The sequence below is a fragment of the Acanthaster planci genome, linkage group LG14, assembly GCF_054643075.1.
Source record: "Acanthaster planci isolate LZ-2023a linkage group LG14, COTS_SCS, whole genome shotgun sequence".
Taxonomy (NCBI): Eukaryota; Metazoa; Echinodermata; class Asteroidea; order Valvatida; family Acanthasteridae; genus Acanthaster; species Acanthaster planci.
The window spans coordinates 846627-874149 of NC_141790.1; the positions used below are offsets into that span (position 1 = coordinate 846627).

Consider the following 27523-nt stretch of genomic DNA (forward strand, 5'->3'; position numbering starts at 1 on the left):
ATCGGGAGTTCTTCAACCAATCCACAAATTGGCTGCCAAGCTATGGTGAATTTGAAACCTTTATACCTATATCAAGTGGCGCGAACAGCCGACAATTTCCGGGTTCTCTTGGATATTTTTTTTGTTTCAAGGATACGCTCACGAGTCATGTGGCCATGGGCCACTCTGAGGGAGGGGAGGGTGGCGTCCCCCCCGAGAAAAAAAATCGAAAAAAAACCAAAAAAAAAACACACAGTGGATAAATTGCAGAAGAAATCCCCCCCAAAAGAGGGGATTCGCTTGGAAAAACATGGAAGTTCTGTTTTTAGCTGACATAGGCGCTTTCCCCCAAGAAATCTTTTCCCCTGACCAAAAAGGGCTTTACCCCTCCCCCTCAAAAAAAATCCTCGTGCCGCCCACGCCAGTCGAGGTTAAGAAATGAATGGGAATATGAAAAACAACCTGTTCAGGACGCAGAGTAGGCAGTGATCTAATATTGGCTTTGAAACAAACCCTGTTTCCCTGGCATATGCACCATCATCAATAACCAAGTCTGAATGGCATCGGTGCTACGAACCTTTACATAAAATCAAGAGGAAGTGCGTAGCTCAGAAAATCTAGTGCACAGGCTTCGATTGCGTGACTGATAAATTCCCAGAACTTAGTGCCATGCGAATATCTCATTTTGAGGGCTGGCAAACGCTGACCAGCAAGCAGAGAAAACTAAACCAGGTTTTTTTTTTCCTCAAGGCTGCATCAACATAGACCCAAACAAAACCAACGGGGAAAAACAGAAACGTTTCACCCGTTCACACGACGAAAAAACCATAAATAAATGAAAGTACTTCTTGAACTTTCCCTTTCTGCTTGTTTTTATTTCTCTGTACGGAAAAAAAAAGAATGTTTTTAATAATTAAGTAAGGTTTCAAATACCCTCAAAACTCTCTGATTAATAGTCGCCAATATTCCCCACAGGGAGAAAATAAAAACCCTTTCTTTGAATAGGCATATGAGGGCTTTCTGGGAAGTCAGCTTTGCAGTTTTATTTTCAAAAGTTTTCAAAAAACAAAACCAGTTTGCAGTTTGTGTAAGATGACATCCTTTTGGGTTAACACACACCAGAGGAGCACTGTTACCCAACCACCCATTGTGGTCTGACAACGCGCGACGCTACTTCTGCTGTGCAAAAATTGAAAGTACCTGTAATAGTGAATACAAGTTATACAATTCAAATATCAAGTTGAACAAAATCTATTGTTACTGGTCTTTAATGTAGGAGAACCGATCACCAGAAGCAGTTTACCACCAAAAATAACAACTTCCCCCCCGGCTGGCCACAACAACCTCCTACTTGTTCAACAAGACCATCTTACTTCCTTGTATTTTCAACGATTAACCACACGAACCACAATGTTAGTTAGTTAGTTTCTCATACGCAGCAAGGTATGAGACGGAGAGAACCCCCCTGCTTTGTGTTGGTCATTGTCTCCCAGGAATCTGGGGAATTCCTTTCAGACATCTTGGGGGGGATGTGTTAAGTAACAATAGTCTGGAATGTGTATAGGGATTGGACATGTTGGGGGGGTACCCCTCGGTCTCATTTCTTGCTGGGTATATAGTTTCTGTTAGAAACTGATCACTTTTGGTTGTCAAGGTGTGTTTGCTTTTTCTAAATGCCTGATTTCTGCCTTGGGGACTCTGCAAGTCGATTGAAAATAAAACTGAATAAAACAGCAGCGCGCAGCTACCCCGGATGTAAGATACATCAATGTACTTTCCTGTGGGAAAAGGGCAACCTCATTCCGTGTGGTATGCTCCTCCTTGTATTGCATGCGAGCAAAAATTACCCAGGAGACCTGGGTAGGAGCCCGCAGTTTGAGCAGAAGTAGGCGTTGATGTGATTGAAAGTTGCTGCGTCTATTCTTCTGATAAAGCAAAGGCAACTTCAAATGCCAAATTGCCCAAGACGCGAGTCACTCTCGTCAGGATTTTTTAGCCCTCGTCTATGATGTCGGTTGGACAGGCTAGTGGCACTAGACTGTAGTCATACGTGGGCCGGTCGGCTCCAAAGGTGCCCTCCAGGCTGTAGTCATAGGTTGGCCTGTCGATCCCGAGTGTTCGGGAATCCTGGAATGGTACTCTACCACAAGTAAGAATAAGACATGAGAAATGTTTATAATGCATGCCTATCCACCAGTACAGGTGCGCCAACCTTACATACCTAGTGGGCCAACTAACCACTTGCTGCCGGGGAGCCGGATTTCGGACACGTATTCTTTATATGATCAGCTGGGGTGTCCGAAATCGGACAAAGGGAACTGAGCGCTGTAACAAAAGACCGAACTCGTAACCAAAGACCATGCTGCTGGGAATTACCAACATTTTTTCACTGACAATAGCGAAGATGATCCAGCATTGTTATGAAATAGTATACCACTGTTCGTCGCATTCATTGCAAGCGGATTACCACCAGGGGCAAAAGCGCTCCACCGCCGCAGCGATGAGCCACACGGTACCGCTGCATGCTAATCTGGCCCCTATTGAAAAGAGGTCTGCAGCGCACTGTACCAATTTTCAGGAATACAAGAAAATTACATAACGACGCACAATCTAGGCTCTTTGTACAAGGCAACCGGCTTGGCTAAAATACTCCAGTGTTAACAGATGTTGTCTGTCAGATTAGAGTAGAAACCAGACAGTCCTTCGTGTGGGTGCAAGTGTCCAGTAAATGAAGAAATGAATTTTGAAAGAATTTTGAAAAAAGAAAACAATGAAAAATACTGCGGCCCAGCAGAATCAACATTTATAAATGCCCCTGGCCCGAAGTGGTTAACAAAAAGGGTCTGTACATTAACCCTCCTTTGGTTTTACAGCACAAATATGCACAAGTGGCGAAGGTCACTCTCTTGCGTGTAGGTGCAGTGCACAACACAACACAGCTGTGCTTCTTTGAGGTGTTTTCCAAGTGACCCAAAGAGTGACTTCAGCATAGGAGGGTAAATGCAAGTTGTGCGAACATTGTGCAGACTGACCAAGCTCCACTCAAGGTTGCCCCTTCTGTGCAAGACAGTTTTAGAGGCATAAGAGGGTCACGGTATTCGGTGTTTGTTTCAAAATGACGACAAATAAACTACGACACCGTCAACAAAAGATCACACACAAAGGAGTGTTCACAGTGCAAGAAAAATGAATATTGTTCATCAACTTTCCTTCATAACAAAGTGAATAAGAACGAAGGAATGCCTTCGCTAGACAAACATAAACTCAAGGCAGTGAACATCACTCGGTAAGTTCGGCTTCTTACAATTATTTTCATGCCAACAATTTTTCTCTGTACATGCACTTCGTTGCAAAAGCGGTAATCGCTAGCCAGTGATACGACCGTGCCTCAGGGCCTGGTTCTGAATGATCCAACCCATCTATCATTCAGGAGGCACTGGTCCAACAATATGCAGGGGCGTAGTGAAGGAATTTTCTTTTTTGGGGGGGGGGCAGGGGACGTGCCAGAGTCAATTTGCTGACTTTTAACTTGTTTGCCAACCGCGTGTTGTGCAAAATGGAAATCCTTGTTATCCTACATGTTCTGCTTCAAGGCAAATGCAAGTGGCCAACGTATATCGTTTATGTACCGATGTTGGATTCATTTGCTGACTGAAGCTCTATTTGCCAAACCCTCCCCTGTCACTATGCTCCTGACTACATATTGCTTATATCCTTGCTTACTAGGTTCCCCAAATTTCTAATACCATCCTAGCTCCCTGGGGAGTCGATAGCTAGTTGCGATGTTCAGGCCAAAGCTGTGTGTGAGAAACCTAACATTAACAAGGTTGCAATGAAAACCAACCTTTCAGGGTCTTGGTGGCGCCTGTCATTCGACTGGTCCCCATCCCCATAAACTGTGCTTGTGAGTCGGTCACTTTCTGGTGGATAGTCCCAGTCGTCCAGCCTGCTGGGTTCCCTGTACCTGTCCTCAACCGGTTCCCAGTGGGGTCTCTCCTCCCTGGAGTCGAATGCCACCTGGGTGTCTCGGGCAGAGGAATCTCTTATGTAGGTGTCTCGCCAGAGGTCGTCGTCATAGGAACAGAGGCGTTGCACTGGTAGGGTTCCATGAAAAAAAAACACAGCGGGAACCTCCATTCAGACTAATGTTTCAGACTGAAAGTGATCCAGTTCCTTCCTGAACTCTGGGCTAAACCAACCCAAGCTGAATGTTTATGACCATGTGCAAGTAACTGATGAACTTGAGGCAGTATCCGCTCCGAGCGGAACAAAAGAGGGCGTGTTTTTTGGCACTCACCGCATAGGCGCCATGAAGCGCGCAAGTATATGCGTGTTTGACGCGGAGCACGTTTAGTACTCAATTGTACTCTGGCATGTACGGTCTTTGCGTATGAGCAGAACGCGCGCAAGAACCCGCTTGTAACCACCTGCCTTTCTTTCCGCCAATTGGGGGTGCACCTCAGCTTGGGGCGGATATAAAAGGGGCCGTCATAACACTTACTGGTGGGAAGTCAATTCTCAAGTTTCCCAGAATTTGATATCATCCATACACTGCCACAGGTACATGTGCATAAATGCAATGGGAACAAATGGGATGGGACCTCTCCACTCAAGTCCTAAGGGCATTTGGTTTTAACTAAATCTGACTGACCAGATGTGACCTTGCCTGGCCTGACCAACCTACCTGACTGACCTGACACAGTCGGTCAGTCAAATAGTCAGTTGGTCAGTCAGTCAGATTTGTTCTTTCTAATACAAACAAAATGAATCATAAAAAAAAAGGTCTTAGGACTCGGCTGGTCAGGTCAGGTCAGACCGACTGTGAATCGAAGATTTTAAAAAAAACTGCAACTAAAGAGCGACTTTGGGGACTCGTGACTCATTTTCATAGATTGGATCACAAATCACTGCACTTTTGCGCCGATAGATTTTGAAATCTTAAACGATCTCAGCCACCAAAAACTGTCATTCGTTTCAGACGGTAAACTTGCGGCTCAACACAGGCTAGCAGCCATGCTGCGGTCCCAGGAGAAGCCCGCACTGTGCCCTCGATGGCTGTTGAGCAGACCCTGGAGCGTCTCGTTATTCTCGACCCAGTATTGGTCATACCTGTGGAGTGGTCGTCAGAGAGCTCTCTGAGCGTGGAGGTACTGGGTGGGGGATCCGTGTCCCAGTGATGCCTGAGAGGTGATCGCTCTGTAAAATGAAAGATGAATCTTGATTTGCAATTTGCTTGAAATCTCTAGCCACACAACGGTCCAGATTCTGATTATTATCAGCCTTTTCGTAAGCTGCCGGATTATCACTGTTTATTGCTTCATGCCGTGTTCACATTGGTTACAGTAGCCAATTCAAGACACTGAAAACAATGCAATGACCAGTTGTTACTTGTAGTTAGTTGTTTCCTATTACACTGAAAAATAAATTAGGACGGTGGATTGGATAATATATTTCTTTTGACTCTGAATTTTTATAGCCCAAAAAACTAGGGGCGGAGGGTGGTCTATAATTTTTTGGGGTGGAGGTCGGCGCGTATATCATTGTCTAAAACTATTGATGCAGCCCCTTTCTAAACAACCCAGGGTTTTGAACACAAAATGTTCACATGACCTCATGACCTCACACATGACCTCATGTTGAAGCTTTATTTTCAAACTGCTCCGCCCATAAATGTCTACGTGTCTAGAGTGAGACTGTCTGTGCGGGCAAATCCATCAATGTGTTGCGAAAAAGCACAACGTTTCTGGTAACTTTCAGAGAACCAGTGTTCGAATAAAAGCACAGGTACACAGACTCTGCAAAGTGAGTCTTGACGCCATTTCTAATGTCTGGCAATTTTGCTCCCGTGTGGAGAAGAAAGAGCAAAACTCAACTTTTCTCAGCATATCTTGTGCTTGCTTCTCGTTATTTTGTCAGCATCGACAATCACCAAAATACATGTCAGGAAAAGCAACTCCCTCCCCACCCCCAACAAAAGAATGTTACCTCTGTAGCTGGTGGCCGGCAACCGTTCATACTCGCAATCTCTACCCCTGGGTGCGTCATACCAGTCATAGACTCTTCTGTCACCTTCAGGTGAAAGACGATCTGTTCAGCCAGAGGGGAAACAAATCAGTGAAAGCAATGGCCCTAACAGAACGAGTGCCTTGGAATTGACGCAGGTGGGTAAACAGATTGGTGCAGTGGCACTTTTTGTCCTTGTCAGTCGTGACCTCTGCGACCTTTGACCTTGTCAGTCGTGACCTCTGCGACCTGGGTTCGAATCCCAAGGTAAATAACGTGCAGATTGGGTTTTTCAGTCCCCGTGCCAAATCTGTGGGTTCCCCCGAAAAGTTTTCCTCCCACCTCTAGAACTGAACATTTCTTCAAACCACAGGGCCATGAACACTTTTTGAAGACTCCTTACTTTCTGAAAAAACCCTGAATCCAAAGGGTTTTCTGCAATCAGGTGAACCCCATCTGGGAACTGTGCGGTCTTGCACGTGTGCACCTTCGTATATTCTCTGTGTTCATTTTTGGCTTCTGTGAATTTGCAGGCATGTCACTGCACCTCATGATTTGTGAATGACCTCAACAAGTTCATGGGTAGAACCAGCAGAGGACAGCTACTTAACCAATGCTCTAAGTTCTTGCCTGATGTCCAACCACCCTAGAAGATGTACATTTATAATATAAAGGGAGGGCTCTTGCACCCTTGCTAGTCTGTGAGCAGAGACTACACACTATGGAAGTCTGGCTATGTCTGAATCGATGGGCTGCGGCTAGGAGTATTGCATGACTCTAAGGGAAAAAAATTGCAGCCACTAGCTAGTGCCTTTCATAGGTACTTGTATCATTTTCAAGCCGTAGCCACAACTTTCCGATGTGGCCTATTTTTTACCCTTGTAATCACTCGGTGGCTGAGAACGAGGTTCTGGTACGTTAACTGGATCGTCTGGTGAATGAGCCCTGATGTCTTCTGAGGGTTTGCTGTACGGATCAGGACTGTAGGACCTGGGCGGGTCGTGTATAGTGTCTCGGTAGGTTACGTGTAGGTCTCCATAGCGGTCTCTGTCAAGTGATCCATGGGGTGATGGGTCACTGGCCATCCTCCTACGCAGGAAACTGTACCGATCAACGGACTGACCATGCTGGTCCCCTCGACGGGTTCTATCAGAGTGTGGTGGGTCTTTGGCAGTGTTTCGATGCGTGCCGCAAGGCGTCATCTTGCGATTCCGTGGCTTGGCCTCCTTCCGTGGGTGCGAACTGCGACCGGAGGTGACCCCGTGTGCGTCTTCGTTACGCAATACCTCGGCACTTTTAGCCCGTGACAGCATTTTACTCAAGGTTTTCTTGACTGACGGGGGTTCGCGACTGTTGGGAAAGGCACCGTCCGGTAGTCGTGGGTCCTCGTCCAAGACTAGCTGGACAGTCGTCGGAGGTATGTAAGGTTCCCACTCTGAGTTTGGAGCTAACGCTATATCCTTGGGTGTCAATTTGGTCTTGGGTGGTGGTTTTCTGAAGAACAAAACAAGTTTGAAAAATAAAGGCAAACAGTACACATGTGCACATGCCGGAAGGCAAATTATTACAGATGGGTTCCTTCATACACTAAGCACAAGTGTTAGAACGTGCTATTAGTTTGTTTTGGTATTTTTTTCAATTTTACAAGGGCCAAGTCAATTCACATAATTCACTCTTCAAATCTTCGACCTTCAATTGATCGAATATCGGAATACTCGGTAGTACCGACAGGCAGGATCGTGATGAACCAACCATATACAAAAATCTGTTGCAATATCACACACAATTGTACATTATAATCACTATAATAGCGCTCACGTCTAGGAGTATCTCCAGCCCCGATTTAGCAAGATTAAAGAGACAAACAAAACTCCTTGTCCTGTTGAAACTTTCTGTTCGTTGTAAATTTTTAACGAATAAGTCATTTTTTCAACCGTAAGATTTCTGTTGCTTTTTCATTAAAATCTGCTTGAAACAAGCCTTCATAGAGCCATTTTTCTTATTTAAAATAAAAGAAAATGTCCCCTTCCTTTTCATGAATTTTGCACTCAAATATTCAAATCAGAAAGTGTTTTTCGGCACAGCCCTAAATTAAACTGAATGGTCCATCTAATTTCAGCCTACACGTAGATTTGTGCCCGGATAAATCTCACGCCGCATCCTAGAATTACTGGGTTGCATTCAGGTTTTGCTGAAATGTTTGACCCACTTTGATTTTTTGTCAGAAAATCTGGTCAGGACTTCCGGTTGTCACCAAAGCATTTTGGGTCCCTACAGCCCCGTAGTCATTCAAATAGAGAGTAGTCCCCGACGACTACGGAGAGGAGTTGGCTGGTCTTACATGAGTTTGTGGTTTCTCGTTGGCCAGGACGTATCACCACAGGGCTGGCTGGATAATGCATACATAATCTGCATTCCTTGAAGGAACTCCTGGTGTGAGACCAGCTGGACTGAGATGATTGCCTCATCAAACATCTGAAAAGTGCACAGAGACCAGACAGGAACTTTTTTCTCACTTTGTTTTTTTTGGGGGGAGCCCAAGGATTTAATTTCAAACAAAGGACAGCCCTTCTTTCCCACAGAGGTTCAGAATGGCAGCCATCTTTTCGGTAACTGCTTTTGTCGCGGAGGGATAGCACAAAAGGTCTACGCACGTGTGCCCCTGTGCAATAAAAGCTCTTACTGGAAAAATGGCTGCCCTGCAGAACCTCTATAGCATCATCACTGGCCACATTCTCAAATACCCACTCAAATGCCACTTCTAATTGCGCTGACGGTGCCATCCAAACTGACCCCTCCATCAAAGGTCTTAGGGTCAAGACCTCTCGACATCCTCAGAGCTAGCATGTTTAACCTAACTTAACATTTTGTCTGCACACAAAAGATGCTTGCTAACTTGAAAATAAATGTAGACATGGACTTGTACTTGAAGCAGCAGCATATTTATGGCCCCCCCCGCAGACATCAGTTCTCCCAATTTGAAATTTTGAAATGAACGCTTCCCACATAGAGGATGCGATTCATTTGCCTCAAGTGGCCTCCTTCCAAAAACGAAAATCTGTACATCTTCATATATAGATCCAGAGGTCATCTCTCCCATTCAAATTTCACCCCAGTTTATATGCCACAGCCCTGTTAGTTGGGGAGGAAGATAGGCTTCCCATGAACCCCCTGGATATCGGATGTCCAATGCATGGTGGCGCACTTTATTGACGTCCGTGTACGTTGAGTTCGGGCGGCTTGTTCTCGTATTTTCACGAACAGCTCGATTTGTTGTTTGTGGGTCGGCTGCTTGAACGCTGGGAACGTACAACTGGTTATCGCTACTAGTTATTTGTAGCTGCAAGCAACATGCAACGTGGCGGCGTCCTTGTGCATTCTTCGAGAGTTAATGTTTGGATAACTGGGCTAGCTTATTTTCCATTAAAGAAAAAAAATCATATCTGCAATGGAAACTTATTGTTAATTTTGCAAAAACTTTCCATTGTGTCCAGCTTTGTAAGCCATCTCGATAGTTTTTGCAGCTGTTAAAAAATCAAATCTCACAAGTTTTTCCCAGTGTTCGTGTAAAACCCTAACGAGGAGGTAGTGTGTGAACCTGTTCCAAGAGCAGTGTTCTTGGGTCGTGGTCCCGCTGTTCCAACGAGAGAACCCGTGTCAAGAACAGGCCGCCCAAACTCAACCGTATTGTCAATCACTGTGACTTATTACCTCTCCGTCCATTTCCTCGGCTGCTTTGGCAGCGCCGTTGACGTCTGCGTAGGCAATGTAGGCCTGGCCGCCGCAATCCCATGTCGCACCCTGACGCTGTACGAAAACTGGATCCCCCCAAAAGAAAAAGAGGACACAAAACTCATGACAATGACGTCAAGTACAGAACCACAGGATATGTTTTCGGCCGGGCTCCACCTTGCCAATATTTTGTGTAGTGGCCCATGTTTCGGCTAACATGGCTAAATGCATACTCTTGGAGCTACTTACATCCTAATATCCAGTGTCAGCCGCCGCTGGGCGACATTCATGTAGTGATCGCTGAAAGCGAAGACCCCAAGTATTTTTCTTCATGTCACGTACCCGTAAACCTAGGCCTACATCGCAAATAAACACATCGGCTACTGCGCTCGACTGCAGAATACCCAACCACCCTGCATGATCAACCTCATAGCCAGGTACATGTACAGGTCAAGGTGTCACACTCTTCTCAAGGAATTTTCACCTTGTACCCATGTAACCAGTCATTCCAGGGGTCATTTTTTTTTTTTAGAGTGGTGGGGTATTCTGCAATTACTCTGACCACTGTCCGAATCCAAATCTCCTAAATAGTGGGAAATTTAAATCTTACAATACCCGCAGCCAATTTCACAAAGCTTTACGTAGTGGCGCAACTCCACTTAGACCTACAGCACATTTTAATTGTGCAAAAAAATCAAGACAACAGGGCAATGTTTGCTCCTTTTTCCTTCCCACAATGCCTTTCTAACATTGTGCAAAAATTATCCATGTGGTATCAGCAATAAGCCTAAGGCTTATGGTGTCGGTCACACCATGGTCTCACCACCATGGTCACACTGACATGGGTGAGGGGGCATACATCTCTGTGACTAGCTGACTAGTGAATAGCGTGAGCCTACCTTTTGTAATCTGACCAAATTTTCTAAATATACGAGAAATTTTGTGGTGGCTGGCAGCGGGAGAGAGATTACAGATGTGAATCTTGTTACTTGGTCCATCCATTGGTAGCGTTCTGAAAATGGTGAAGTTGAAAATTCAAATAGTTAGTTGAGGCTTCTAACAGCGCCAGGGCGCATTTGGGTCCCTGTCCCATCAATGTTGCCGCACGCACCAACGCACGGTTCACTGTAGGCAGTACCCCTACTTCTTGCGCTTTCAAAAGACAGGAACGAGTCTGGATATCAGACCAATAGCCAGAGATTTTTTTTCTGATAAAGAGGGCGCTATAATAACAGCAGTTGTTGGTGACATTCGTATCTGTGATTCGTACCCACGGTGTTACGGTTCTGCAGATAGTGCACGGACGTACATGTATATAAAACTCTTCATTATTGGCCATTCGTCCTTGGGATTGTGCAAATCGCAAATTTAGCCTTTTCGAACACATTTAGAGGGAGTTTTTAGAAGTGGGTAAATCTGTAGCTATAACACAAAAAGATTGTAGCTGAATCAAATAAATGCCCTCCTATGCGGGCGTTTCACAATAGTGTGTCTCCAAGAGTTTGCAACGCGCAGACCCGGCAGTCACGATGCGCGAATCTGTCGACCCAATGTGCGTTCGGCAAGGGTCAACAGATTTCGCGCATTGTCATTGGTCGACGCGTTGCAAACGCTCGGAGGCGCACTATTGCGAAACACCCGTATTGAAATCTCATTAATGAAAGCACGTCATGTTAGGTCATAATGAGGTGCGATGGTTGAGCAGGGCATCTGCAAAGCCCCCCCCCCCGCTCCCCGCCCAACCTCGTCAGATTGTCACATGGTAGAGTTTGGGCGGCCTGTTCTTGACATGGTTTTCTTGTTCTTGCGCTTGAAGGGCGGGAACACGACCCAAGACGGAATACCACGTTTTCACAGCACCTCCTCGTCGGGGTTTTACAGGAACACACGGAAAAACTCGGGAGATTTTGATTTTTGAACAGTTGCAAACAACAGAGAGATGGCTTACAAAGTCGGAGACAATTGGAAGTTTTGCAAAATTATCATAAAATATTTTCCGTAACACAGAAGTGAACGTTCGTCTTTAAATAGAAAAGAATTCAGCCCAGTTATCCAAGCATTAACTCTCGAATAACGTACATGGACGCCGCCATGTTGCATGTTGCTTGTCACTAGGCCTACATGTGACTACCAGCGATAACCAATTGTACGTATGTTCCCGTCGTTCGAGCGGCCTACACAAGAACAACAAATCAAACTGTTGGTGAACACATCTGAGGACAAGCCACCCGGACTCAGCCAACGGTTCTCAGGGTTTTGTTTCAAATTCACTGATACACTTCCTACTTGAAAAGCAAAACCGGTTGTTTTTCGCAAAGCTCGCGAATTCCAGCTCGTTGGAGGCGCCCTTCGCCCGAAATCCCTGCAAATCCATTTTCAAACTTGAAATGAGCAAACTAAATAGGTTTGCGGTAGCACCATGAATGTATCTTTTCTTTTTTTGAGTCTGTGGGGCTCTGAAAAGAACCGGTATAGTACTCAATGTTTCAGACAGTATGCTCTGTCCGTCGCCAGGAAACAGTTGCAGTTTGACAGTTGAAAATGTTCTCGGTAACATTTATTTTTGCCACTGTTGTCTACTTCCCCATCGGTTTAGTGCAGGAGATTCACAGTTCCTTTAGAATGATATTTTACTAACACTCCATCCTTGTAAACTGAAAGGGAAAGGTCACTCGATGAGCTTCTGGAACCTTTGCTCGGTCCACCTTCGGGATGAGGCACGCAGTCCTATAAAATTCTGAAATGTTTAGAAGGATGAGGTTGTGTAAGGTTGCGAAGATTTACCTCCCTACACTCGGTGGGTTGTAGATTCATTTGGGCTGCTATGATGCAATTTGTGTCAGCACAGCCTAAATAAGACATCACAAAGTTTCTACAATTTGAATTATGCAAATAGATTATTCTCTCAAACTGCAAGCCCTTTTTGTTCACCAGTTTTTTTGTTTATTTCAAGTTTACCCACACTATCAAATTTGTCGTGTAACTTTTCATCTGCGTTCGAGTTCACAAAACGGCTCCTCTCTCATTTTATGCAATTTCTCACTTTCTATAAATCTTCTAAAAATTCAATAGACCAGTAAATATTTTTCAAATGCCTTTTTGGGGGTGATTTCCTTTAAGAAGTAAATGAATGAAAATAAGTTTAGATTAAATTGCCACATTTTTAGAATAGACGCTAAAATTTGTGCGCGTTATTTTTTCTATCCAAGGGTTCCGGAAGCGCGACATCAAAGGCACTGGTGTCGCTCAACCACTTTGAAGGGGGGGAGGGTACCACATGAAATTGCCTCTGGAGCGTCACACAAAACGAGTGCACTGTATCCCACTTCCTGTCATTTTTATTCCCCGTTCTTCGTTTTTTTTATTTGCCGATAGATCATGATTTTGTCGACAAAACTAACCAACGGGGCTGACACCCCCTCTGGAGACGCCACTGATCAGAGGTCAACTTTCATGCTCTATCCGATCAGAATACAGGCCTTGAAGTCTATGGAATGGGCTGGTTCCTTTGTGCCCTGCTTATCCATTGAAAACAGTGTATTGGTGCAAGGCGTCTCTAACTACAAGTAGTAACTAAGCAACAGCTTGCCCCAAATCACGAGGTATAGCATTGAACTCGCAAAAAGCTTATTTGACATGTACATCTAGCTGTGGTGGCGCTCTACGGTACAACTGACTGGACTTTTTAAAGGTAATTACTTGCAGCAATCGCTAAGAAATGTCGAAATTAGGGCTTCCATCGGGGATACCTAGATAATGGTCCGTCCAGGGGACGGCAGAATGGGAACCACGTACGCTGGCAGCGTCGCACTGGGCCGCTTAGCCGCGCGAATACCCTGGCAATCAGGGAGCCATCAACCCACCTGTGCGGGCGTGCGGCCCCGGGGGCCTCGGGGGCGGTGCATCGGCAGGGCGGCTGAAGTTGCCGGACGCGGTGAATCTCAGCACGCCGCGGTGTACGCGAGCCACGACCGTTAATCTGGCGTCCACTTTACTTTCCAACCCCGGAAAGAAAGACTGTATGGGCGAGAAGCTCTCGTAGTCCCCTGGGTTACTTCACCTCAAGTGGGGTCGCGTGCCTGCCTCCATTGTCCGCTATTGTCTCCAGCATAGACTCAAGAGCGGACCTCACACTCAGGAAAAAACGGACCTTCCGCCTCAAGCGCCGGACAAGAAGAAGAAGACCCTCAGAATTAATGGCGAACAATTAACGTGCCTAGAGAGAGATAGAAAGGTCGGGGAAGTTATTAGTCGGGTGTCAAGTGAAATTGTGCGAAGTCTGAAGTGACTGGAAGCATCATCCCCATTATGAGCCGGTACTCCGGCCTCGGATTTTACGGATTAAGCCAATTTGCCTGAATTGGCAGTTGAAAGCCTGGGAAAAAATTTGTTTTCCCGTAGAAAGGGGTACAGCGTACCATACATGTTGAATGCACTAAGAGGTATCCGGTGACAGTAGGTGGCATCAGTCACACTCTAAGCCAGTTTCTCTTTGTTTAGATTTTTTCCTTATTGTTGAGATGTAAGATACACTGGCAAGAAATCGAGAAAAAAATAGCCTCCCAAAAATAGTGCCCGAATATTTTGGCGTGAAGCAGTTGTATACAGATTTTTTTCCCTGACGATTGTAGTTTTACAACGAATTTTCCCTGATCTCAATACCAACTTATCTGTGACTGAAATACGAGCTTAAACGATTCCCCTTTTTATACTGCAAAGATGGATGGTCAAGCAACTTTTAATTCACCATTGTCCCCCCAAAATCGTCGAAACCTGCACGACCTTTATGAAAAACAGTTTGTCTGGGAATCTAAAGTGTATATCAAAGCTTGGACGTAGTGTTAGGGCTTAATGAGGAGGTCGGGACCAACGAAACACTGGGGGCCTAGAAAGATCTGAAGGGCTGCACAATACACCCTATTCACGTGGAGGCCATTTTGATCTTATTCCCCAAATCTGTTTTCTATATTGCAAACTGCCGATTAGGCAGTATACTTCTGTGCGTTCCAAGCCTCCTTTTCGATAATTTTCAGAATCTGGCACTGTACAATCCATGTTTTTAATCATGAATTTGAAAATATTCATTAGAGTAGACAGGTACAAATTTGTCGTGAAATTTCATTTTATTGCTTCATTTAAATTTAAAAAACATTCAAAAGTGAAGATTTTACCTCGCTTTCAAATTCAATATGGACGGCCTCGTGAATAAAGTCTATAGCAGGATTCACGCGCTCTCTCAAAGAAAGTTCCATCATCAGTCTTTGAATTCTTGATGTGGGGAAAACTTCAACTCCAGTTCGTATTATCAACACGAACTATGAGGCCCCGGCCTGTGTTAATCAGCACTGTGACATTTAGTGTTAGTACCTAGTAGGCGGAACACTGCTGTCCATTGGGCCCACCCGGAACACTCAATCCGGCCGTATCCTTAGCTGAAACCCGTAGCTAGAAGCAAACAGCATGCAGAGCAGAGCCCAGTTCTAACGCACTAAAGTCATACTTGCATATTACGCCCCCTTTTGTATATTATTTTACACGTCAGCAAAGGCAGTGCAATTCTCTGGCAATATGTCATAACACGCAAACATTTTATACCATTTTGGTAATCAATATAATAAAATAGCTCTTAGTTGCCAAGAGAAGTTTCTTTTAATTAAAAAAAAACTTCTTTTGCCTGAGTTACTAGCATGTAGCTTACACCTTTCTCTTTTGGGGTTTTCGTGAAAGTGCCAAGTTTTCCCCCAATATTCCACTGTCGCAATTCATCCTGTCACAAAATATTAAAAGCCAAAATGGCGCTCTTTTTTCGGTGTTTGCTCGTCATTTTCAACCTCTATACAACATTCGCGCAATTCACTTTTTTCGTTTGCTGGTTCTGCACTTTGGGCAAGTTTGAATAGCCAATTACAAAAAGGACAGTAGCATCCCAAGTTAGCATGTTTTAATAATCAAATTAAATTCACATATATTTGCAGTAATTAATATTAAAGGTTTTGTTATTAGAAATTATCAGTTGAAATTCAAACGAGAAGCATGTGCAAGGAATGGTACAGAATGTCTCGCATGTTTTGCTTTTCGGAATTCAACGGAATGAGAATAGTACATAACTCATAAGAAATTTGAATATGGCATTGCAATTTAATTGAATCTCTTAATACAGTACGCTCTAAAAATGCTCAGAGTTTAAGCATATTTTTGTGCCCACTTTTTGACATGTTTAACCGCGACATGTTTCGTGTTATGCGTTTAGGAATGTGTTTAAATGTTAAGCGGATTTCAAATAGCTAAACACGAACCACGGAACAGCGTTTAGCGTTTAAACACATTTCAATAAACATGGGTCATGGGGTAAACGTGTGGAAAAAGTGGGTACAAAAAAAATGTTTACACTCTAAACTTTTTTAGAGTGAATATTTCAGAAGAAGGAGCAGCAGACAAGCTTGGTAATTCAGCCAAAGCATTAATTTATATGAGACTTTTCTGGTTTGAGTAGGGGTTTCTCAAAGGGTGCTCTAGAATTGCAGCATCCCAAGCCTGACGAACCCGAAGGGGATAGGGGGGGTTGACGATTAAGAAAGTATTTAGTTCAAGAGGAAGAGAACCCTAAGGTTGCATTTCAAGGAGGAAAAACAGACAAGGACTGAAAACTAACTCCATGACAGTTGCGTCCGCCACGGTTGGGATTCGAACTCGGTATACAGAGAAATGGAGGACGAGAAAAATGCCAGGTCGGCGAGTGGGCCGAAAAGGCTTCCCGAAATCTGAGCGGCCAAAGTTTGCTCTAGCTCATCTTGCCTCCCGTGTCCGGCTATCGCTGACTGGCCCGTGCAAACAGCGGAAGACTTGAAGGTAGGAGATCAGGCTTTTCCACCGCGACACAAACGTTACCAGTAACTCTTCCACGTGCCTGCTTTGCCTCGCTCGCTCAAAGTACCCCCGACCCCTCATGCTGGCGCCACCGTGTCTGCCCCTGACGCACCGATATCATAAAAATCCTGTCAAGTCGCATCAAACTACCCTCCTCTAGATTTCACTTGTCTCTCTCCCTTCGTCCCGCGACTGACAGTGTACACTGTTTGGGGTGACCTTGACGAGAAGCGCCCGCCCGCCGAGTCTGAGCGGCGTGCAAAATTGGCCGACGGAGTAGGGGATGAGAGCCGCTGTCGAGGCAGAAATGTCAACCCGCCGCAAACTGATACGCGGGTACGAACGAGCGCGCAATCCTCGGTGACGAAGTACCTCCACCTTGTCGGTAATAAAGATACATAGAGAGAGAGAGACACACACACACACACACACAAATAACACGAAAATTAACTCTTGAGGCTCAGGCAGGGGGCAGCAGTTTCCTAAATTACCCTACAAAATGAACCACCATTTCTTTATGTTACAAAATTGACGTTTGCTGTCGCCCGACATAATTTCCCAATCTGCGGTGCCCGCAGCGCGCCTTGCCTGCGCCACGCTGGGCTGGGGAATTTAAGACGGGAATTGCGGGGCTATATTCGCATTTCGTCCGCTACTCAAGCCGAACGGTTATTAAGACGCTGATTTGGCGTTGCACGCGATATGAGTCGAGTGAAATCACAATATGATAGTTTATACTTCCAGAAGAATAAAGGGGAAAATGACCATTATACGCCTCCGTATAAAGAAAACATTTTTCACATGGATCTTTTTCCCATGAAGGTATAATAGGCCTTATATCTATATTCCATAACGGCTTCTTATCTGTTCTCACATGAGCCAATTTTCATTTCACATTCGAAAAAGGGCTTCAAAATTACTTTGTACCCCTTGAATCTCACTAAACTATATAAATGTGCTCATTCGCAATTAATGTCCTTTTTAAAATAGTTTGTTGTGAAAATATTCCGACTTCACAGGACCCGGCCATGCTATCCAGTCACTGATGTAGTGAGTAATGAAAATAGAGCCCCTTGAAAAATATCCAAGCCTTATTTTGTTCTGTTTGGATTTCAACTTTTTAACTCTAGACTATCATATATCTCGTAACTTTCCATGTGCGTTTGAGAACACCGAGTTGCACTAGTCGTTCTGTACATTTTAGATTTTTGGAAGCGAGATGTCATCATTTGGCACTATATTTCTCTTTCGACATTCCACTAGTAAATTTTTTGAGAGGTTTTTTAAGGCTATTTTTAAGAAATAAACAAATGAAAAACTTGCAAATTTAAAATTTTTGCACCTTATTTTGCCTACCCGAGTGCTGAGCTATCAGAGTTGCGACAGAAAGGGTCAACTTTTAAGTTGTATATTCTTGAAAGTATGGAAGGTTCGAGGTAACACCATGAGAGTTAATCTCTTTTTTGAGTTGTGTGGCTGTGAGTAGAACTTACAACTCAATGTTTATACCAGCGTGTTCTTTTTGTCCCGAGGAGAACTGGAGAGAACCCTGGCGACACAGAGACCACGCTGATCGAAACGTCGGGTTGAAACAACCGGTTCTTCAAAGAGCCCCAAGTCAAAAACTACCTTCCAGGGTGTTTCGGCAAACATTCCATGCTTCGTTTATGTCCACCATGCCAAAATATCAGTTTAATTGAATTCTTTTCAAAATGAATGCAATCAAATGTTGCTGCGGTACATATACCTTAAACTCGTTGGTCGTACCTTTTGTTGTTTGAATTTACAGCGGCTAACGCCTCCAATACCCTGTTAAATCTTGACGGTCAGCAGACCCACAATGGCGAGGCTCACATGCGATTTTCATCCATAAAAATCCCAGACCTGACTGTTTTTCACCTTTCCTTGTGGAGCAAAAAGGGCACTGTTAAATCTTGACGGTCAGCAGACCCACAATGGCGAGGCTCACATGCGATTTTCATCCATAAAAATCCCAGACCTGACTGTTTTTCACCTTTCCTTGTGGAGCAAAAAGGGCACTTTACCAATTTTCATTATAATGCATTCATCTCAGTATCGTTTTTTTTTTCTTTTTACAGTATTTCAATAGGATATTTTTTATCTGATTCGTGTGACTCGACTTTTCTATTATAACATTCTGATCCAGCCCCTCAACATTTCATCCACAAAGAGTCGCCTGGAGAGTAATTCAGCCAGATTTCATTACAAGCGTTATTACCGATCTTAATATCCCATTTATATTCCGCATGTCAACTACTTGGTGTCAAACGAAGAGGTCGGGGGTGTTGTCTGAGAGCCCTTGACGGATCGCAGATTCTACTCACAATCACTCTCCAAGTATAAGGTCTTCACGGAAGTACTTTGAGTAAGATTAGGTGGAGCTGCTGTCGCCCCTCCCCTATAAGGAACATTGTCATGAACCGGCCAGATTAGAAAGTACTAAGTTCGGAGATTTGTCACGAATGTTAGCGCATGCTTGTTCAGAGGGAGCCGTTTTAGGCTAAAAATAGCTGCGTTGACACCGCTTGACGAGGCACGCCCTTTCAAACGCTTGGTGGCGCTTCAACCCTTACGCTCCTCACTTTGAAAGTGCCATGACGCAACTAAAATTGTAATTGGTAATTAATGATTTGCCGTTATTGTTGTTTGCCTTCCACAGTTTTGTCTGTTAGTGAAAGTTCCAACATTTCCCCCTCGCCCTCGATGACCCCCCCAAGAATGCAACCGTGCCATTTTTTTCTTTCTTTCTTTTACTTTCTTAACAACTGGACGTTCAAAGCTGTGTTGCTTGAAGTTCTAAACAATGACAGTTCTAAATTTACCTTCACGGTCTTCACGTGTCAAGGCATCGATTATTGAATAATTAATTATTTAAAAAGAGAGGAAATTCTTGCCTGAAAGCTTATGCTTCTTTTAATTCTAGGCCTTGAATAAAAAAAAGAAAGCAATAAAGATAAGAAATGTAATCACGGATAACAATATGCAATTTCGCAAGGCAGCCAATCAACGGAGATCAGCTAGAGGGTCTCATGAGCGCTGTCATTAACCATCCAATCTTCAGGGGAGTCCGGCTGGAAACATGGCGAGCGCATATGCCACCGAGGACCCGGGCCGTCTCAAGGACTCCGGGGGCCCGGCAGCCTGCGACGGTGCAGGCCCGTGCGCAACCCACACGCCGCGTCGGGCGTCGCGTCCGAGTCGCCGAGGCCCGGGCAATTAGACAAGCCGACGGGAACCCACTGTTTTATCCGACTGTGCTGCATGCAAAGACACCAGAGGGAATCAGAAGTCAAGAAGAGATAAAGAAGGAAATCCAACGTATAAATAGAAAGACACAGAGAGAGAAGGGGGAAAAAAAAGGAGAACCCGAGAAATAAAAAAGTATACAAAAGCCACTTTTGTCTCGTGTCCTCTTTATTTATCGCGGCTAGCTCTCACCGAAACATTCGATGGCTGCGGGACAGTGAATACTTGATTAGAAGATATGGGGTCAGGATTATAACCTGGAACTACAAACTCCATTGATCGCCACTGAATTTCTTAAGTGGGATATTACTATGTGCGGAACTTTTATGGACGTAGCGGCCTAGCTAATGCAGGGATGGTAAGTTTTGTTAATTGGGGTAACTTACTTGATTGTTACTATTTGTTATTATTTTTCGGCATTACATTGTGAAATGGTGAATCAAATCGCGCTTTTCACAAGTTCCACTTAAAGAAAGCACGCTGCTGTCACAGATTGTGACATTTAAAGACTACAGAAACCTCAATACAGCAAAATAGTTTCAATCGTTCCCAATATCCGGACTGCAGAACAATCTTTCACACATAAGCCGTTCATGTTTGATTTAGAGCGTCGGTGGTGTTGCACGCCACCGTGCGGTCAGCACGCGTCTTGCTCCCTCTCACGGTGCGAACGTGAGAGAATTTAACAAACGCCCAAAGCGGGCTGCTCTTTCTGTGTGAATCTCAAAGCCTGCTTGAAATTAATGCGTGCAAGCGGAGTTCCGTTGAATGAAGAAGTAAGATATAGTGTTCGACCCTTCATTCCAAAACCAGGCTGAAGTAAGTGATGTTCAAGTTAATTTTCTTCGCCACTGCCAATTGTCACACTGAAAAGGGATCCACATAGAAAACAAACCAATTTGCATAAAGAATAGAGTGAAGGCAATGGAAGTTGTTGAATTTGAATTGTTCACGCATTTGTGGATATCCTAATTAAGATGGTAACTGGAAACGATGATTCTCCCTTGCTGGGTCACATTACTTAACATTACTTATTGCAGATGAATGCTTAACACTGGTTTCCAATATGTCAAGACCATGCACGGCACAAATGCTAACGTAGTGTCGAGATCAGATTCGAACCCGCATCCGTTATACATCAGGTTTACCATGCATCAGGTTTGATTTAGCCTCCGCTGACGGGTTGCAGCGGTCGATCTCCCCGCTGCTTTCACTTCCCTTTGCCCGGCGTGATGTGCCCAGAGGACCCCGGCCAAGGAGGTAAACCGACTCCTGCACCTCGTGTCTCTCTTGCCACGACTCCCACTTACCGCCGTATCCATGACACTTTTTCCCCTGCATGGCTCTGACGCATCGTCGGGCTAAATTTAGCCCGGGCGGTCAGTTTCGAGGGTTTTTATTTTCGAGTTGTGGTCAAAGTCCCCCTCGAAAATAAAGTTGCCGGCTTGACCATCTTTCACTACCTGCGCTGAGGGGGGTTGGGGTGGTAGAATAGTCGGGCAAGATTGACCAATTTGGTACCATCTGATAGTGAACCTGACCTTGCAACCGGACGGAAGTCGGAACACGAGCCCCGGAGCTTGTGAGTTTTGGCCCGGCTAATGAGCGGGTTTTCATTCGGCTGTCTTCTGCGCCAAAGACCCGATCGCATTTCAGAGTTTGGCTCTGCGTGTGACGACAGCGATTTTCTCCCTTTTTTCCCGTGAAGTTAAAAAGTTCGTCCATTTCCAGGCCTGCAGCTCGTCACGCGCAGGGGGTCCGACGTTCTGCGTCTCCGGTCGTTTTTTTCCCGCTCCCTGCTCGCCGCGGGCGCTGTAGTTGTTGTTCCTTGAGGGGAAAATACGACTCGGTCTTTTCATGTGAACTACCCCGCTAGTGTTGTTCTTTCTCAAGTCCATCAGGTGGATGGGCTGACCATGAGCAACGTCTTGTTCGCGCACGCAAAAACACCCATGTTGGTGTTACTTACCTGGTCCCTTGTTTTCGTGCAGTCAAGAATACTCGAAGTCAATGCTAAAAAGTTTCTTGAAGTGTGAACACCATTTCGACCCAAATTGTTTTGATCATTTCTTCCACTGCTCCTCGTCGTGTTCCTGGTGTAGCGAGGAATAACCCGAATCCTGCAATGTCTGTGAACTTGTTTTCCAGAAAGGGGGTAACCTTGTGTGGACTTGGCTTAGTCCACACAAGTTCGAACAACCTTCATTGTGTGAACCCCGTTTGTTCACAAGTTCACACCAGTCTGGGTACAGTATTTAGGTTTGTGCAAAACCAAACAAAAAACAAACAAACTCCACTCTTTGTGTCCAAGTGTGTACGAACTTCGGTTTATACCGATCTCGTCCGTTGTAACATATGTGAAAGATGTAAATCTAAATAAAACATGAATCTGGGGCAGAATTTCGTCTGTTTTTGTAGAAGAAGTCGATATTTTGGCGGATGTTTAGGCGAAAGATTGTTAATGCCAGTCACATCCCCACATTTTTGTTAGGTAGGTGGGTGCTGTTTGGAACGCTGCATGACTGATATTTCTCCGTTGCTGCTTATGAGACTGATGCGGAGGAAGCCTTTATGATCTTGTCCGGCATCGAATATGTAAATTAAAGTGTTGAATGGAATGGTATCAGACTGTTTTAAAGTTCACGTAGATTTCTCTTTTTTTTTAAAGTCTGGAATAATGAGGAATGTTCTATCACAAATACGAAATTAATCACGGATGTAAAGACAAGTACTAATTTGACATGAAATTTCATTTTATTCAGGTTCCAAAAATGAAGATTTAACCTCACCTTCAATTTGCACATGACCGACCCAAGAGAAAGGTCCATTGGAAGCCACTGTTGCAGTGCACCGCGTTCTTATACGCGCGCGCTTACGCACCTATCCAACAAATCGGGTGGGTACGTACTCGTCAAGTTCAAGCCGGCGTGTGGAAGTTTGAGGTGCAGTGAGTCCTCCGAGCTGTCCTAAGGTTCTAGAACCTTTAAGAGATGAGAGAGAGGATTGGGTTTTAGAGGACTGGTGTGGAAAACCCCGGACCGGTATTCCAGTGAAAGCTCTGGGAATCGAACCGAGCTCTGCCAGGGTTTTTCGTGTATAATATTAAGGTTGCCACTTCGTTGACTAAATTTGAACTGTGTTAGGTTTTTTTTTTCTAGTAAGTGGGTTTTGCTGTATTTTCAAAACTACTTTCAGTTATCATATAATTTCAGTGTCGAGACAATATCAATTTGTACATTTATTGAGACAAAGGCGAATCACGTGCATGTTTAGACCAAAGAGACAGAAATAACGAGAGACATACATCTTCAAAGTCGGCAATAAACTAATCCATTGTTTTCGTGACTAAACACTCTGGAAGTAGTTACAGACGTCTTGAAAACATCACAAAGATAGACACATCTCACGCGGCCACCCACAAGTTCAACCAACCGAACAAAAATCTACGAAAACAACATCATAAACCAAATTCTCCATATTTTTTTTCTCCTTTGAAAAATTAATTTCCCAACCCATGTGTTGGTGATTAGCAAGCAGTAATTGGACGGGGCAAACTCCGCGGGCTATCCGCCTCAACGGTAATGGACCGCCGGCGCCGGGTCGCTTCGGGCCCGTTTGTACCGTGGACTCAACGCTATCCACCGTCTGTTAATTTTTGTTGTTGTTGGCAAAGCCTGTGCGGCTGTCAAATTTGAAGAGCTGTTGCTTCCTTCCACAAATGCTGTAATACTAGTTTGATTTGTTCTCTCCGGGTTTTGTGGTATAAAACGTATTGCGAAATAACCATCCGCAAAAAGTTGCTTCACAATTTTTTGTACACTGTACATGATCTGTCTGGAATGTTTACCGCTGTATTTTATTTCTTGTTGCTTTGTTATCGCATTCCCATAATGATTTATGATTTGTTCTTAGACAAGTTGAGAGCAGAAATAAATTGAAAAGTAACCATTGGAACAAATCAAACTGAAATTCCCAGATCATTTCCCAAATTAATGTATTCAATGGAATTTTACCCCGCGGTGTACGAAGAAAGGCGAAGTTGAAAAAACGTTATCGATTAAACTTTGTTTTTTCAATGTTGCGTTTTTACCGACTAAGAGGAGTTAGTATAGAAAGTTATTCTTTGACCACCGTTTGGAGAGTATCTAAACATCTGCGCAAAATAACATGGAAGCTGAAGCCGTTTGCAATCAATCAAAAATTGACATTGAGTTGTTGCACAATTGGGATTAAACGAAGGTAGAAACTATGGCAAAACTGATCGAACTGAAGACGTATAAAATTATGATTATCAGTTTTCTTGCAACGTGAGAGTAGTAAAACCAGACGTCTCCCTGTCTGACGTCTGACAACTTAAAAATCTTACGTTGGTTCTATGAAAACTGTTTCGCTTTCAATGTTTTAAAGTGCTCCTTTCATTTACTGTTAGAACACGGGTAAAAGGCGCCATCGTCGACGACCTGCGGCCAGGCTCGTAGCTCATCGACATGGGAGGTCCCGGCAACAGTCGATAGAAATGACTCACAACCCATAAACAGGTGCAAACATACATTCCAATTGGCGAAGAAAACAAGTGTGTCGAACTTGTAGTCCATTAGATGCTCCAAAACATTGTCCCGTAATTTCATTTTCGGCAATGCTATTCGAGTGAGCGAGTGTATAGGCCTATCGGTATACGAGGCATCCTGCATCTTGGTCTTCCGAATATTGTGACGAACAGTGGAATAATCATGAACTCACTTCTTATAAACTCATTCGAAAAATTGGCTTATTTTAAGCCAGTGCTTTTTAGGTATTAAAATAATTTGATTGCGTTTTCTTTTAAAAAATAAAAAAATCACTAATCCTGTCCAGCTCTAAGCTGTTTTTTAAATGAATGAACTACTTCCAGAATGTTTTGCATACCCTAGGCAGAAACATGTGAGCAGAAATTGCTTCGCGGCGTCTTTCTCTTTTGATATTATCGGTTTAATTTTACGTACAGCGCGATGTTGGTAATTTCATTAAATGGGTAACATTCAGCAGTTGGTCCAAACTAGCTCGTAACCTGACTCTGATAATTATGTACATTCTTTACCGAAACTAGCCCTCACCCCACTACAGGAACACGTTTGACCTGGCCTTTTTTCAAGGCTCAGACCAATTTTTAAAAACATTGTGTAGTGGATAGTTTAGCTGTATAGATCCAAATAAAATATTTAGTGTAATGGAAAAGAAACAACTCCTTAATTTTGAAGCCTTTTTTTGAATCCTTTCAACCCTTTCACAGGCGCGTTTTCAGTGGGTGTAATTGTTGTTTACCGAGAGTGTTCACTGAAATTGCGGCAAACATATTATTCTTCTGAGACAGAACGTTAGGGCTGTCTATGCCCGACTGGGACAAGATGGCCAAGTCTGAATTACATGGAAGTATTATTGTGGCTAGAAGCAACACGCGACGGCGTCCATGCTTGACGTGGGTGCATATTATTAAAGCAGCAAAGTTATTTCCGTGCGGCAATCTTCCCCCCGCCATGCCCACTTCTGGTCCTTGTGTTTATTACATGAAGCGATAGGTGTATTCAGAGAGAGCAGCGCCAATTTCAGAGGTTGGAACCAAAATGGTTGATCGTTATGTGTGCAGTACAGCATGCTGCTTATTGTGTGCTAATTGTCCTTGTGCAATGACGCATAATCAACCATTTTGGGTCCGACAACTGAGACACTCATGTCGCAACTCTGTCTCTCACACCAGCTCAGCGTGAAGCCCAACAACAGCGCCCTCACTTATCAGGACGTAACGGGAAACATTACGCAAGACAAGGAGGGATTGCCAGGTTCACTTCTACGACGAAAGTATAATTACATGTACTTTGGCCAGGCTTGGTCAGATGCGATTTGTCGAAAAATAGTGGTCGATTTGTAACCTTTGCATAAAGTGCATACTGGGTTCCAAGTCGAACGCGATCAGTTGATTGTTGACAGTTGGTTGCTGTTCGAACTTGGCCTAAGCTGCAGTTGCCTTGGACGGAGGATCTTAACTGATACTGTAATGCGCCACAGTCTTTGCTTCGACCTCTCTTTCTCAAAATAAATTGTAATTTAAAGCTGTCTATATTGGCTCAATTTATGGAACTTAAAAACAAGAATGGTTTGCCTGGCTCCATAAACAAACTTAGTCGCGTCATGGAATGAAAACTTCAGGAGTAAGAAGATTGTGAAAGCACTCCTTAGTGCAGGGTCACAAGGGGGAATTCGTCTACTCACTTGAATTGCCCCGACCACAGACCATATGTTTGCCCGCTTTCCCAATGTGCCATCGGCCTATACTCTTTATTTTTTCTCTCTCTCTGTCCGTCTTGCAAAAACACCCCGACCTGCCGTCGGAATTTTTTTTCTTCTCCACCGAATTCGGTGACAGTTTTGACAAGCGTCCGCATCTCCGCCCTTCGGGTGGGTGCGAGGCTTCTCTTTTTTTTCTCTCTCTTTTGGCGCCAAAAATGAAAATAATGAAGCGAAGCAGGCGTGGAGGTCACTGACCGCGGCGTGCTTTCGCACTTCGCATGATCTGACAGAGTTGTTTCGCTCCCAACAAAAAATAACTTTTTCCATTTTCTCCAATTTGCCAATGTCTGCAGATAGAAATGATACCTCATAATTGGTCAATTTCATTTCCATTATTGTCATCAGAGGAGACGCACACGTTCTCGGCGATGTCTGGTCATGTCTCTGTTGGTTTTCGTCAGGGGAAACAAGTTGGTCTCCAGCACGTGCATGTACATTTTCTCGATCTGGACACCTACGAAATAACATCGATAACATCCGTGTTGCTTTAAAAATAGAACAAAAAGCCTGATGCATGTCTCGGAGTTTGAAATAACCTACAGGCCTCTAGCTTGGGAAAAAAAATCTACACGAAACAGACATATTTACGGAAAGCTGAAAGAAGAGTCTCCTTATCGACGTGATTTTTAATGCAGACCCCCCTCAATTTCTGTTTCTTTGTCAGCGCTGACCAATTTCTGATTTGAAATTCCCTTCCGGTATAATGCTCTGAGTTTTTCTACTATTTTTAAGACGAAATTTCTTTTAACTTCGAGGGAGCCGAAACGTATTCGCACTTTTATTTGCACATTTTGACAAAGCAATGCAATTCGAAGAGACTTAATTGAGAAATGGTTTTAATATCGACATTCTTTGTGTGACCGGACGCCGCAAACAGTCTTTGAGGTTGAAGTCGTCGACACTGCGGCAAACACGCCTGAACAAAATCACCTGCGATGTTTTCAATCCAGTATTGCGACTACGCAACGTGTTTGAGAGGAAACAAAAAGCAATGAGGTCATTATTGAAACTAAGGTCAGTCACTCGTTTCCGTAATACAGAGCTCCTTCATTGCAAGATCCATTAATTGAAGTGAAAATTCTCATTCTCTCAAATTGAATGCGTGGCGCAAGGTTTCCTTCCATTCGCCCAGACCGGCGCATTCTCCTCGGCGCGTGTCGTTTGACCGTTTAGCGAACCGTCCACCGCCGAGCGCGGGTTTCATCCCCCCGTTGTCCTTGCCGGTTTGTCGAGTACGTTCCAGAGGGATATTTCCACCGTCTTTGGAGGGGCTCTCGTCCAGACAAGCGCCCTTTCAATAAGCTATCACCAAATGAAAATGTAATTACTGTATTTTATTCAGTTGAAGAGT

General features: G+C 44.2%; 1 protein-coding gene across 1 annotated transcript; it reads right to left on the reverse strand.

Moving 5' to 3' along the window:
• Positions 1-833: 833 nt before the first annotated feature.
• Positions 834-10832, reverse strand: LOC110977919 (uncharacterized). The gene is made up of 8 exons (XM_022232454.2): positions 10614-10832; positions 9694-9800; positions 8324-8457; positions 6860-7476; positions 5965-6066; positions 5089-5175; positions 3824-4073; positions 834-2119 (listed from the first exon to the last, which is right to left on the reverse strand). Exons 1-8 carry the CDS (start codon positions 10714-10716, stop codon positions 1972-1974), a joined length of 1548 nt encoding a protein of 515 aa, XP_022088146.2. The 5' UTR covers positions 10717-10832; the 3' UTR covers positions 834-1971.
• Positions 10833-27523: the final 16691 nt, after the last annotated feature.